At 38.3% G+C, this 15,895-nt stretch overlaps 1 protein-coding gene across 7 annotated transcripts in view; it reads right to left on the bottom strand.

The window, feature by feature from the left end:
- The window catches only part of ATG7 (autophagy related 7), a 235,602-nt gene that overhangs the window by 116,769 nt on the left and 102,938 nt on the right, over positions 1–15,895 (bottom strand). For 6 of the 7 annotated variants that reach the window (XM_056804664.1, XM_056804663.1, XM_056804665.1 and 3 more), the window contains one exon: positions 10,138–10,260. The exons of the other annotated variant lie outside the window; for it this stretch is intronic. In XM_056804664.1, the coding sequence (XP_056660642.1) occupies positions 10,138–10,260 (123 nt within the window). The remainder of the gene's footprint in view (positions 1–10,137; positions 10,261–15,895) is intronic. 7 annotated transcript variants of the gene reach the window in all.

Genomic DNA, 15,895 nt, shown 5'->3' with positions numbered 1-15,895 from the left:
AGGACCTGGGGATTAACTGGTTATGCACTGAAGGTTTTCAAAAGGGAAAGAAGAGAGACAATTAAAAAAAAAATACACTAGTAAGGAGAGGAGGAAGAAAAAGGAGATTAGAACATAAACCATAATTGGGGTCCATGAGAAGAAAAATCTACCAACAGGGCTGAAAGAGGTGGTGGTGGGACAGTCATCAGATAAAGGTCACTCTTACCTGAACTAGACAAAGGAGTTATGATGGGTAAAAACCAGTTTGGTTGGAATGGCTCCAGCCTTCTTTTTCATCACGTGCTAGGATGAGAGCATTAAGGTAAAGTCCCTGTTTCTCTGCTTCCCATTCCTAATTCCCTACTCTGAGTTCCTCACTCCTTATTAGGTAATTTAGAAAATACCCTCATTTACTTGTTCTACTGATAAGTTTTCTATTGGTATCATTTTTTATCTCAAAGGATATATGTTTAAGTTCTCTGAGCTATCTATCCACCGTGGGCATGAAGACTACACACTAAACTCTTCTTAATGCTCCAGGAGCCACAGGGTAGTATAAAGGTGTGTACAGGGATCCCTCACCTAACGTGGGAGTTATGTTCCAGAGACCCCCATGATAGGCGAAAATCCCTTTAGTTGTGGTTATATTTATTTTGTTATTGATATCTATTTTGAGACTTTACAAACCCTTCCCACTCTCCTATAAAATCTTTTCCACACACTTATTAACTTCCAGTCACTGAGCCAATCAGCACCCAGGATACAGAACACAGCACTGTGATTGGTCGCCTTTCACTCCATCAGCCAATAGTGTGCCGGGATAAATTTAACTGCACCGTACAGAATTATATATTTTAAAACCTGACCTAGATGAAGCGGGAATAAGTGCACCATATCTAGCAAGGTGCTGGCTAGCCCGCACCCCCATGCAGCTACATGTACACACGGCCCCTTTCGTTTACTTGGGTTCGTGGCTGTGTACACAAAGGGCAATGGCGGGAGTACTCGGTAGGTGGCCCAGGCTTCCTTCCAATTCCATACAAGTACCTGGCTGTGCTCGTGGTGCCTGCTCGCCTCAGGAAGCCCATCGCCTTCGTCACAGTGGCTCCCTCCTGGCCAGAGCTGTGCAGAAGCCTCCGAACTGCCTCCGCACGTGGCAGGGAATGGCTGCCACTCCAGCTTTACGAAGCTGTTTGGCCCAAGCCCCCGATCCTGAGCGGAGCACCCCGTCTGAATCCCGGCTTTGCCCTTTACTCCTTACGCTCTGGGCCAGTGGATGCCGGGCTACAGACACATGAAATGCCAGCTCCGTCCCGAGTGCTGGGCGAGCGGCTCCGACGACACAAGGCTGAGTAATGCCTCATTCCAAGGGACAGCTGAGGTAGCTCAGTGGATAGAGCCAGCCTGGAGTCAGGAGGTCTTGGGTTCCCGGCTGGCCTCCCACGTCCTGGCTGGACTTTTCTGAGCAAGTCACGTAATCCTGACTGCCTAGCCCTTGACACTCTTCAGAATTAGAATGTAAGAGTTTTAAAAATGACCCATTCTGCCCCATTTACACAAGCATAAGGGAGACCCAGAGAGATTTAGACCAAATGCTCATTGTGGGAGTCACCTCTCCAGGCTTCTCAATGGTAGCTAATTAGATCTCCTCCAACCCGCCTGCTTTCTAAAGGATAGGACTAGACTTGGAGAGCTCCTGGGTGTAAAGTAAATCAGGATAGTGAAGAGAGCTCTGGGACTTGAAGTCAGGAAGATCTGAGTTCAAATCCTGCCCCAGACACTAACCAGCTTCATGACTATGCAAGTCACTTAACCTATCAAAGACTCAGTGTCCTCATTTGTAAAATTAGAGGATTATACTCAACAGCCTCTAAATCTGATCCTATGAAATATAACTTAAGATTGATAATTCTGTTGCAAAATTTTAGTATAAGTAATTTAAACATTTTAAAAATTGGTCCTCAGAGCCACCTAGTCTGAGACATATATGAACAAGAACAATCACTACATGTGTCAGGTCTGTATAAGACCTGTGGTACCTCCCCAAATGACTCCCCATTTAGAACTCTCTTAGTGCTGATCCCTGGGGCCAAGCAGAGTAAGTCCAATTCCCAGGACCTCAGCCTGCCTTGCAAATATGGCTGCAAACGCCCCACGTCTTCTCCAGGTTAAATGCCTCCACTTACCTGACTGATCTGGTAGGAATTCAGGGCTTCCCCCACTTTCCACTGTCTTGTCCACTGGCTGCTCCCCATGTCTGGGGCCTGCTTCCTTCCCTCTGAAGCCTCACAAAGTCCCTCCCTTCCTTTTGGTGCCACCCTAGGCAGATTTCCTTGATCCCCAAAGCTCCCTGGTGGACTGGGAGCTCCCTAAGAGCAGGGATTGTTTCAGTCTTCCATCTTTGTGGACCTAGAATCCAGCACAGTGCCTAATACAAAGTAAATTACTGATAGAGGCTTGTTGATGGTGGAGAAAAAACCTGGATCCCTCATGGCAGAGACCATATAGGGCCTATATCTGATTCTGTTAGGCAGTTTATTAAAGGGAAGGAGACCAGTCTTACATAGATCTTTTCATTTTAAACTGTTCATCAAAAATACAGGGGAAAGAAATGAGGTTTAAGTTACTCCTATCTGCCCCTAGCTCTTAACATCTAAATTGATATTTTTAATCCTTTGGTTTAGTACCAACCCTTTAAAGATAACATCTTCAAGTTTCTATTCTTTAAAAAAAACAACCCAGTGTTTTGTGGATATTTCATGCATTCCCTCTCCTAATTTTTTCTTGTTACTTTTTAAATTTTTCTGAAGCTACCCACCACTATTCATTTTACTTTGCCTTTGTATAAGGTTCAATATGACTTTAGATTGAGATGTTTATTTGAAAGGAAAACCGTGTTTGAAATATGATTATTGCACCTACCCTAGACAGTATTTAGAGGCTAGGGGATGTGAGCGAAATACAAATTAACCTAATAAAAACCGAGCAAATTAATTACTCTTTCAACCTAAGGAGTCACCCAGATAATTAAATGCAGTCATTAAGTTTAAAATGGAAACATGTATAATAGCCTGGTGGGACTGTGTTTTCATTGTAGAAATCTATGACAAGGAAGTTACATGCACAAAGATAAATAATGGCATATACACATGAGGCTGTATAGAAGGAAAAAAGTAACTGGAAGAAAAATACTTTTAAAATCTTTGGGGGAAAATGGAAGAATAAAACGAAATGTTTGGAAATACAGACAAATATAGAGAAAAGTTAACTAAGCAAATTAAAAAAAATTTCAAACAATTAATTGGTTTCCACTGTAATCCTATGTATTTTATGACACTGTTTTAAGAAGAGTTCCATAGACTTTACCAATCTGTCACAGGAGGTTGTGATACAAAAATCTAAGCAGCCCTTCTCTAAGCAGCATGTATACAGGAAGGCATCAAAATGATGGAACCATGCAGCGAAGCCCAGCCTACTGTTTTCCAGTATTCACAGGAATTTATTTATTTTTTTTCAGAATATTATCAAATGAGATGAGAATGTGAGAGAACCATGTAAAACACAAAATAAGAGAAGGGATGATTACGTCAGCACATACACACAGGATCCTCTTTTGGGGGGCATTAGTAGATTTTTCAGGTGAGTTGACTCAAATTGGCCTTTGAATTAGAAAGATATCATGTAGAATCCAGTCTGGTGAGTGAGGAGATTGGCCACACTGGGCAGTAGTGTGGAGGTTCACAAAGAAGTGTGACCACAAAATAACAAGGTGGATTTGCTGGTGTGGCTTTGTGGACAATATCCAAAGAGAAGCAATGATAGCAACATCTCTGGCACAAGTTTCCAATCTCCTGAGGTACCTGGAACATTGGCTCTTAAATGTTGAAATTGTTTACATTGAAACTTTCACTTGTATGTGTTTGTAAAAAACAAGTCTTATTAATTCATAGTCATGTTGTATCCATATAATCTTTTTTTATTCTGGCTTGGCTTTTAGATTTTAGGTCTCCTCTTTCTTTCTCCCAATCTCTTATAGGATTTTCAAGTTGATCATGAAGTTGGGAATCCTTCATCTGGAGAGAGGGTTTCTCTGGCCAAATTCCCATCAAAGAAAGGCCTTTGTCTTCAAATAAGCTCTTGGGTTTTAAACACTGAAGCCCTAAAACCAATTTACATTATCTCTACAATGCCTCCTCTTATGCAGATCATATGCCCAAGAGCAAATAAAAAGTGTCACATTTTTCAGGATGAGTCTTAACTAGGATACTGCTGACCAGCATCTAATTCTCAAGCTAAGAAACATGTGGCATCTTGCCTGTCTTTTCTCATTTATGAAACAGGCAATGGCCAAACAGGCAATGGCCACAGTTCTATTTTCAAGAGATGTCTAATAAGAAAAATCAAGGTAAGGTGCAGTCAAATGCTCGTGGTTGGGCAGAGGCTTTGGGATAAGTAAGCCTGATTCCCAAGCAGATCTGTCAGGTTCCAAAATGATCTTTCTCTGATAGAAATGGGCCCTAAGTGCTCATGTGGGAGTTTCCCACAGCTTCAACTAGCATCCAAAGGCATATTTGTCATCAGAAGGTCTTGATGAAGTTGTATATCAATATCTGACTGTTGTTAAAAAACAAAACAAAAAAAAATGGTTCCACAGGAACTAAATCAAAACCAGCTGTGAGTGGGAGAGGCCAAAACTCAGTGTAATTGCAAAAAGTCCAGCAGAAACACTTGTTAATTGTGTTATTTACTTTGCTGAACAGTAAACTGCCATGCCAATTTAGTCATATCACATGACCATAATGCTTTTCATATGACTTTTAATGCTATGAGAGAAAAGGGCATTTATTTTCTAGACTCCTGAGGCTAGCAGAAGATGAATCAAATTCGCTATCATTCCTCAGAACCACAATATCAGCCCTGTTCCTCTGTGTGCAGCAGCACACTTACGCAGGAAGAATGATAGACCCTGAGTCAGTAGGGTAGGATACACAGGCCAGACATATTCCATTCAATAAGCCCCAAGGGTGCCAACTTTAAGAAGGAAAAAAAAGATGCAAACAATGTAAGGGACACTGAAACTTGAGAGGGAGTATTGATAAAAGTTTACTAAGAAAACAAAGAACTCCCAGGTATGTAAGTACAGTTTAAAAAAAGTGAAGTTTGACATTCCAAGGAAGGAATGGTCATTGTTGACTAAGAGGGGCTGGGAAGGCTTCCTGGAAGAGGGACATTTGAACTGGGCTTTAAAAGATAGATATGAATTCAGCAGGTGAAAGAAAGAGAGAGAGCGGAAGGAAGGGAAGCGTATTTCAAGCAGTGAGAACCACACAAAGAAAAAGAAAAACAAAAAGGGGTATCGTTTACCTTGCTCAGAAGAGAAGAGAAGAGGGAACAACACGAAATAGGATTCAGAAGGAAAGAATGGATCAATTAGGACTAGAACTCACATGTCGGACTAAGGCGTTTAAACTTGACTCAGCAATAAATAGGGAGGCTATTAAGGGGTAACTCTGGAAGATGGTAAAGGTTTTGGAGAAAAAAGAGAAGTGGGAAGACCTATTAGTAGGCAACTGCAATGGTTCAGGGAAAGAGGTCCTCGAAAGTGGAATCAAAAGGACTTTTTTTAGCTGGCTGATGCAGAGGCAAAAGAGAAAGGAGTCCAAATCACCACCAAGTTGCAAAAATAGTGCCACATTTGACAGTTACCACTACCATTGGTTATTGTTACCTATTTTTTTGTTGTTCATCTGTTTCCTAAGGAAGGTGATAATCAATGTCATGAGAAGGCACACTGAGTCTTATCCATCTCTTAGATGCCTAACATGGCTTTGATATTGCAGGTACTTAATATTAAGAGACATAGAATTGAAGAGTCTAGAAACCACAGAACAACTGAATGAATGACTCATTCCATCTAATGAAGCAATAGACAGTGAAGTGCCCTTTTTTGGTGCTGTTTCTTTGTCCATGTGACCCTTTCTGGCATCCAAAAGAAGGGAATTGAAGAACATTATTACTTATTTCTAGGCTTGGCTACAGACAGTGGAATAAACTCAACTTAAATTTTCTATAGAAGCTTGGGGGGGGGGGTCAGTTTTTACCAGCATTTACTGTTAGGCTACACCCTGTGGACCCACAGGTTTTGGTAACAAGCTAGGATTGGGGTTTGAAATTCTGAGGGAAACAGAGTGAGACAATCTTGGTATTAAGATAGGATTAATTAAAATTATTATCCTGTGTATGACCTGTAACTGGGCAAAGGAATTTGATTCTTTTAGCTAGGGTTCAGGTCATGCTACAATAAAGAGATGAGGAAGGTAAGGAATTATGCAGAAATCCCTCATCTGCAGAGTTTCTCTGCTCAAATTCCCTTCAAGAAAGGTCTTTGTCTTTAAATAAGGTCTTGGGTCTTAAAGGCTGTTGCCCTAATACCAACTAACATTACCTTTACAATGCCTCATCTTACACAGATGACAATTCAAATGACAAATAAAAATGACATATTTTACAGGATGAATCTTGGGGCTGGAGTTCCATGTTAAATAGGTCCTTCTACATATCCTCAAAGATGAGTGGACTTGGGCACACACACTAATTTGTCTCCCTGAACATTGAATGGGGAATCCATCGATGACAATTGCTGACATCATGAAAAGCCCACTGGTATAAACAGAGGCAGGCAGAGTTCTCAATGGGGATAGAACTGACCTTCACTTCCTCAACCAATACAGATCAGAACCTTTTCCACAATTTATAGTCTCAGAGAGTTGTCTGTGGCCCTAAGAGGTTGAGAAATTTGCTCTAGAACAAAGAGCAAACATGTACCAAAAGTGAGACTAGAACCAAGATCCTCCTTACTTTAAGGCTAGATCTTCATCCATGTACCCTAATATCTCTCAATAGCATAGAAAAATAGTTGGATTTAATTGGAATTCTTGACTCTTTGGATAGCTATCTTGATTTCTGTGAAAATAAAGTAGCTATTTCTGGGATCACGGGTCTAGAGCTGAAAGAAATCCCACAGGTCATTTATTCTAATCCCTTTATATTAAAGATGAAGAAAATGTGTCTGATGTTAAGTGGCTCATTCGAGTCACATAGGCAGTGACTGTATAGCATCAGAAGCAGATTTGGAAACTAGGACCTCTACATGCAACAAACTATATCAATGTATAGTAATGGTAAAATTTTTTTACAATGAAGTGTGGTGGGTTAAAACATTTAGCCGAAACTAAATTATTTAATGAAGAAGGCATTTATTTAGTAAGTGAAGAGAGGTGAAATACTGGCCAGGAAGCTCTAAGCTCAGATTTCAGTCCTGACATTATTGGGATGAGTCAGTTTCCTCATCTGCAAAATGGGGTTAATGAAACCTGTAGTATCTATATTACAGAGTTGTGGGAAGGTTCCAATGAAATAATAGATATCAAACACTTCACAAACCTTAAAGAATGATAGAAATATCTATGATTTGGTGGTATTATTATTATTATTATTATAGATAATTAACTTTTACTGAATCAAATCACTAAGTTAGTTAGGACTCTGAAATTCTGAAAGATAGAATTTGGAATTTTCATTTGTGATTATCTGTGGATACATTGTGAATTGAAGCTAGAAAACAAAGTACTCTCTTTATGGAAATAGTTATTTTTCCATGCTTTCTTCCCAAGGCTGTCTGGAGAATATGATAGAATGTGATAAGTAAGTTATTAGAATACTGTGGTAAAATATCAAGATACCATGGAAGAACAATGGAATTTTGTTACTGTTACCAAATAAAAGGCAATTTTTTATGTGACAAAAACAATGACTGGACCTTCTCCCGTGGCTGATGGTTCTTAATGGACTCCAGAATTACGAATGTAGGTAAGGGTGTGTTGGTCAATGTTTAATAGCCAGCTCTCCATAAAAATAAAAAAAAAATGTATACACAATGCACTTTTATGTTCAAACCAAACAATAAAATAATAAATCAAGCCATGCTTTTGCTAGTTTCTCAGGTATAAGTCCTTATACTGAATCAGTTATTGGGAGCTAGTATGAACTAGCTTCCACACATCTCTGAATGTAGTAAAGAGGGACAAGTTCAGGAAAACTTCCCAAATTTGTAGACAATGAAAATAAGGATTTCAGTATGAGAGGAATTTAGTTCTCCAATTTGTTTACAGCAACTTCTTTCCTTTGCTCTAGAGTCACGCTATTTCTCTGGATCAAAGGACTGAATAGATGGCTAATGCTTGACAGTTAAATGAGAAGCCTCAGTGAGACCATAGGAAGGGAGCTTCACACCCTCCATTACCTCCCTCTGGCTTCACTGCTCATTTCCAAGGTAGGCTCAGGAACTTGTAGGTATTCTCAGTTCTGGGTCACTAACATTAGCCCTGTTTGAAAGGCTGAAATGTGAGCTCAAGATTTATGCTGAAATTCACCCAGCCAACTTATTAAGTAAAATGCTTGAGCTGCTTCCAGCTAAATAAAAGAATAATCACGTTTTCTTGGCATAGCTGTACAGTTCTATACTCTATTTACATACTATGGAACAGAGCCAAGCAAAAGGGAAAGCATCTCTCATCAAAATAGTGGCATGGACCCTCACCTGAAGGACCCCAGAAAAAGCAGGGATATCCCTGACCATTCAATGGCAATTCTTCAGTAACTTCAAAAGACTACAGTCACTAAAATACTAAGGAATTTTGTGAGTATTCTAAAGCAAAACTGCAACCCAAAGATATATAATATTGTAAGGCCCCTGGATTTCATGGATATTAATTCTATTAGGGCTTACTGACTGATCTTCCAACCTGACCTTCTATCTTGGATCATTGCATCTAGTTGCTAAGCTCAGGTGTAATGGATGTGACCCTAGAACTGATGTTCTATAATCAAGTAGGACAAGTGGAAATTTGGCAAATGCTTCTATCTTGTCCATTCAGCCCAGTGTACAAGTAGTCGAGGTTCTGTTTATATAGCTTATCATAATTCCAAAGGTTCCTCATTTTTCATTTTAACAATTTTATCAACAGCTTAGCAAAGAAAAATGATTTATTCCCATATTTCTATTTATAGAAACTCTCCACTTGTCCAACTAACCAGATTAACGCTGAGTTGGCCATAAATCTACCTCTAGCCAGTTACTTGTATTGTAACAATGGTCATTCAGGAAAGCAAAATAAACAGTCCATCTTGCAAAAATGGGCTTTAAAAAAAGTCATTTCCAGCCCCATTCCCTCTCCACTTGCTCTGGGTCTATCCATAAGGTTATGATTTTCCACAAATATTCTGCTAGTGAACAAAGAGAACCGTACAGAACAGATGCTGTCAGTGCTTCAAACACATACCAAGTTAACAGGCATCTTATCTTTTAGAGTGGGGCTTCTTAATCAGGCTCTGCAAACTTGTTTTATTTTAATTTTTTAATATAGTAATAAATGTATTTAAATATAATTAATTTCTTTTTAGAATCCTTTTTATCTTAGGACTTTAAAAAGCATGACTCCGAGAAGAGATCTTGAGGCTTCTTTCTTAGCTCCAGGCTGCTTCCCAAAGAGTCCCTGACACAAACAAGGAGAAAGATCCCCACTCTAGAGCCCTCAAAGAATCAATGAAAAAGGAATAAATGCCTTGTTAGAAAAAGGATAACGTTTTTAGGCTGACATAAGAGAGACCACTGATAAAGGGGGTCTCGTTATCCTTTAAAATCAACCTAAGAAGGCAGAATGCAGATTTTATTTGAGAGGCAGAGAGAGAATTCTTTCAGAATAATCTGCCTCAAAAAAAATTCACTTTCTGTTTTTAGTATGATCAGGTCCAATGTCTCCATCATGAAACTGATTCATAGACCAAGATCATACATGATCTTGTTGGAGGTGACTTCCATAGTAACTGGCACATCTCCATTGAGGTACAAAGATACTTTCTGAGTTGATAATTACTAGGAGTTATCAGTGGTGTTTAGTACAAGTTATTTAGTGAGTAACATTGATGTAAGAAAGTTTCTGAGAGCTAGCTAATGACCTCTAGACTTACTTAGACAATAGCATTTACTCCAACACAATATGATGACTCTCTCCCTTTTCTATATATTTGATTATTACTGCAAATAGACTTTAAACATGATAGTCCTTAACATAAGAAACTTTGTTTTCTTCTTACCTCAGCAGCTTGAGTCTCTTGATGTAACAAAGTAAGTCCAGTCAAGTCTTCTAAAAAGGAATGTGAAGAATTAAACACTTTTGCCAGGAAATTAAATCCTTCTTTCTCATATTGATCAAGGACCTGTAAAACAATTTTTTAGGAAAAAGATTTATAAAACATATTATAGACTTAGAATCCAACAAACCCCTGCCCAAAATGCTGTAGTTATAGAAATGAGGCAAAACTACAATAGAATCTGGTAAAAAGGGCATGAAGGGCTCTGGGCTCTGTTTAATTTTTTTTAAGGAGAAAACATTCATTAGGGGAGAATTGTTATTTCCCACTTTGACTTCATAAGGTATCCAACCACACCTGCCAGGTGAACAAAGTACAGACACCTCTCCTCTGGACTATTTCATACAAATTCACTTGGCTTATGCCACACTTCTTTATTCCCATATCAATTCTTGTCCTCACTAGTAGCTAGTAGCACAAGACTTTGTAGTCAGTTGCCTACTATGCGTGATCAGACACTCTGCTAAGCACTGGTGATACAAAGAGAAGCAAAAAAAAAAAAAAAAACCACAACACCTGCCTCTAAGAATCTTGAATAAAATAGATACTTAATAGTCCATCAATTTTATAAATCAGTATTTCAAGTAATTCTGATGTAAACCTAACCTTTTCCTTGCATCAAGTAGTGATTAGGTGCTGCCTAAATATCTGCTTCTGGATTTTCTTTATCAGTCAGTGCCAAGCCTCTTTTAAATCTTTATAAATAAATGAAATGTGTAAACACTTTACAAAGCATGATTTTCCTACAAGAGTGTCCAGTTCCACAGCTCTTGATCTTCAGGTAGGTGACTCTGGAACACAAGGATTCTGTCATTGCTACCGTGGATAAAAATTCAAATCCTAAACAGGCACCTCAGAATATAGGCTATTATAGAATTTCCAAGAATCCCAAACAAAGCCAGGGTATCAACTTGAAGCCTATACATATGGGATCATACATTTAAGGCTGGAATGGATCCCAGAGGTCACTTCCTTAGTTTATAGTTGAGGAACCGAGGCCCATGGAGTTTAAGTGGCTTTAAATGCTCAAGGTCAAATAGTAAGAAGCAAAACTCCAAATCCAGCACACTAAGTTACCTCTTATAATCATAAAGCTATGATCTCTATGGGTGTGTTGGCAGAAATTAGGTTTAGACCAGCTTCTTTTACCATACATCACATATAAGCTCATGGATATGTGACTTAAATATTAAAGCTATGCCATTAAAAAGTTATAAGGGAAGAGAACCATCCAGAAATAGAGAATCTTTAGTAGAACAGGCTGGCTACTGGCAAGTTAGAAAAAGGAATTTACCTTATGCTCCAGAAACAGAGGAATGCCCAATAGCAACTAACCCAATATTTATCTTCCTTATACTTATTCCTCCTTTTGGGAATGCTGTTGATTTTGAAATAACTCCTATTGAATGCAAAAACTTTCAATAAATACTATGAATATACAATGTGGATATATGTGATTTCAGCATTTGAACTCCAGATGTTCAAGTCCCAAAAGAGCTGCCTGGGGCTCTTAGAAATGAAGTGGCTTGAAAGAGTCATTAAGGGCCATGCCAAAGCCAGCATTCTAGCCAGTTCTCTGAGCTCTCCCTACAAAATATACTAATTCATATTCAAATAAAAATATTTATTAAGCACCTACTACATATAAGGCACTGTATTAGGAGCTGAGACAAAGACAAAAAAAGTCCTTGGCTTCTATGGACTTGAATCCCTAAGAAAAGCATGTAAGTTATACACAGATAAGTAAATATGAAGTACATGAAAATAATATGACATAATAATAAAGTAATTCTGAGGGGTAGAAAGCACTGGATCCAATGGGTATCCAGAAAGGCCTTAGATAGGAGGAAAAACAAGCTAAATTCTTTAAGAAGCTAGGAATGAGTTGACTTTTCAGGTAACTAAGATTAAGGCAAGAATCTGAAGCCTAATCAGGTTTGAATTTAGGAGAAAGAAATAGAATTGCCTAATATGTATTAGTACCTACATTCCAAAACATTCAGAGAAGAGACTAGGATAAGAATATTTTTCCAACCCAATTCAAGTATTTATTGAGCACCTATTCCATATTGTTTGCATATTAATCTTTTTGGAAGAGAAAATTCCCTGTGCTCTAACATTCATGCTCCTATTTATCACTGAAAGCCCATCCTTGATGCTTTCTAAAAGTTTCCACTAATCAGATTGTGTATTACTAAAGGTCCTTTGTCCTTTTTCACTTTTAGCCTTCTAAATGTTGGCTACCTATTAGCCACAGTGATTCAGTTTGAGAAGTAAGATAATGGCTGAAAAAACAAGGGGTAATTCCCAGGAAAGAATTATTTTTCCTAGACTCAGGAAAAATAAATACAAAATAAAATAAGTTTCCTTTTTCTAGCTGACTATTATTGCAAGGTTAAGAGTAAAGGAATCTTTAATCCTCAGTAAACCATGAAGCCAAAATGTTCTCTGCCTAGCACAATGAGTTCCTGCATGCCAAGGTTTCCAATTAATAGTGAGAAAGAAGAAGGGGGAGAAAAATCCAAAAACACTGAGCAGTTCCAGAGGTGAGGCTTTGGGGATCTTGACTGAACTTTTGACTTTTCAATGCAGTGCTAGAAAGAACCTCTCAGTAATAGAAATCAGATGTAGGAAAAAGCAAAAACTACAAAAGGGGGAAGTACATGATTTATTCATAATCAAGCCCTACAGAAAGTCAAGTGCTGAAACATTATCAACAGTACTAGCTAAGTCATGAGTTTCCTAAAAAATTAATTTTGGAAAAATAATCTTCTGAAGGCACATTTCATCATGCATTTTCTGGTATTCCCTTTATATGCTGTGAAGCTAATCTAATTAACAAGGTATAAGCAGCTTATAAATGAACAAATTATTTCTTTCACAATAATTTAACATTCCCAAATAGAGAAAAGGAAAACAAAACATTCAAAAAATTTTTCTCTTCAAATGGATAGGATAAATATAGGTAAAATCTAATGAATTCTTTTGAAAGTGCACTTCACATAAAAAGAATCCTTCATTATGTACAACAAATATGATCCTGAAAAATGTGCCCCAAATCAATTTTGATAAATTGAACCATATTTTACATTCATTGTAGAAATATTAGCTTCCTATATAGAGTAAACTTTCAGGGGCACCCTTGGTTGTATGAATAATTGTTTCCTTTTACAATGTGAATAATAACTTTATTGCTTTATTCAATTTGTAAGGCTCGCTTTCCTTTAAACAGGGCACAGCTGTATACATAGCCTGGATAATGGCTACATCTTCTTCAAAAGAAAGCTTCTTCAAATATTAAGCTTTTAACATAACAGGTGTTCAACCTGAATTTGTCATGACTCCCCTTTCTCAAGAACCTTCAGTAATTCTCTAATATTTATTATAGTAAGTCCATATTTCTCAAACTGACATTTACTATCCTCCATTAATTGATTATTGTCTCATCATATCTTTTACTACCTCTGTACTCCAGCCAAAGCATTTTAAAAACATTCCCACCCTTGAGTGTTTATGCTATTCCTCTACCTAAAATGGAGTCCCCATCTCTCACTTATCAGTTCAAATCAGATAACTCTTTTAAAGGTCAACTCAAGTATCAATGTGGTATATTAGAAAACAACAACAGAAGTCCAGAAAATGGGGGTTTCGGGCCTGGTTCTGCCACTAATATAACTAAAATAAATATGTATTTGCACAAATTCTGAGTAAGCTATTCCAAATAAGTAACATTTCATTTCCTTTGGTAAATGTAACAATTTATGGTTATAAAATTAGTTTTATGTAAATTAAATTTTATCCTCCAAATATCCTCAGTGATTAACTCCTACTGTCTTCCCCATTTCAGTGATTCTGAACCCCCCAGTTGCCATTAATCCAACTCTCTTCATTGTCTGTCCCTACATCCTACTCACTATTTCCCAGAAGAAAGACTTGATCTTGACTTCCTTTGATGTTCTCTTAATTTGTCTCTACCACCCAATCAAAATTCAGGTAGTTGTAGTCCACCAGCCTCAAGGACTCTCCACTTCTTTCCTTAATGATTTCAGTGTCTGGCTTACAGTCTTTCTGTCATTCCTTACACCTGTCCTTATATGAGAGGGGATCAAACATCTTAACCTCCCATTTCCTCAACTTACTCACTCCCTGTGACTTCCTGACCCTTGACCTTAAAAATATATCACTTCCACATCCACATTCACATTCCCTTCTCTGATCACAATCTATTATCATTTCACTTGCCCCTCCATTGTAACCTCTATTCCCTCCATCCCCCATTTTTCTTTAGGCCATCATCCCCAGATAGGCTATGCTCTCCTTCCTTGCCCATCTTGCCTACCTGATGAATTGGTTCAACACTATACTTTCCCTTATCCCTTTATCCTATTTTCAGTCTTGTCCTGCCAAGTCTTGGTCTGGGAGAACTCTTCAATACCCATTGCCTTTGTTCCTACTCATAAGCTGCTGAACAAAGCTGAAGAAAACTCCAGACTGTGCTAATTGGATCCACAACAAATTTATATTTCATAACCTGGACTAAGCCCTCACTGCAGCAAGGGAATCCTTTTACACCTCCCTAATTGACTCTCTCACTCACCACATTGGCTTGTTCAAACCTTTTCATCACTCCTCAAACCTCCCCCAGATCTCAATCCCCCAACCCTTTCAACTGAGAACCTGACCTCATATTTCACACTAAAAAAAAAAGTGAAGCTACTTGATGAGAGCTCTCTCTTCTCTTTCTTTCCTCATCTTACTTTGCTTAGATGCCTTCTAACATCTATCTCCTCCTTTACCTATCTCTCAAGAAATAGGTGGCCCTTTTCTTTGCCACAACCAACCTTTCTACATACGCAAATGATCCCATTCCCCAACAGACTATGCCCCTTCTGTCACTTATCTTTAATCTCTCCCTATCTACTACCACCAATCCCTTGTCTATCAATATGCACATGTCTCCCACATCCTCAAAAAGCCCTCACTTGATTCATCCATTTGCCCCTACTACCTACCATTCGATACTTTTCCTTTTTCTGAGTAAAGTCCTTGAAATGACCATCACTTCTCTTCAGCCTGGCTTCCAACTTCCAAATTCAACTGAAACTATTCTCTCTCAAGTTATTAATGATCTTTTAATTTCCAGATCTAATAGCTTTTTCTCAGTCTTTATTCTTCTTTGACCTTTCTGCAAGCTTTGTCTTTGACTTTTAACTCTGATAAGGTCACTTTCTTCTCTGAGATCAAGGGGGAAAAAGCAGAAGTAGTGATTGCAGATGGGCTTCTCAAGGAATGCAGGAGAAATATGACAATAACTAGCAGGGACAGAAGGATCTAGTGAGGCTTTTTTGAAGATGCAGAAGACATGAGTAAGTGTACAGGCAGTAGGAAAGAAGCCAATAGGCCAGTAAGTGATTAAATATTATTGAAACAGTAGTGGATAATCTGCAGAAAACAGGCTGGAATGAGATCACCTGTGCATATAGAGCGGTTTGCCTTAATAAAGAGAAAATCCATCTCTTCGTGTGAAACAGAGGTGAAGGAGGAAATAGTTGCAGAAAGTATCTGAGTGATGTAAGATGAGGAAAAAAAGGAGAGTTATCAGAAAATAGATTCAATTTTCTTAGTGAAATATGAGAGAAGGTCTTCAGCTGAAAGGGTGGAGGCAGAAGAACTCTGGGAAATTTGAGGAAGAATGAAAAAG

This window comes from Monodelphis domestica, chromosome 7 (assembly GCF_027887165.1).
Source record: "Monodelphis domestica isolate mMonDom1 chromosome 7, mMonDom1.pri, whole genome shotgun sequence".
Taxonomy (NCBI): domain Eukaryota; kingdom Metazoa; phylum Chordata; class Mammalia; order Didelphimorphia; family Didelphidae; genus Monodelphis; species Monodelphis domestica.
This window is presented reverse-complemented; position numbering and strand designations above follow the sequence as displayed.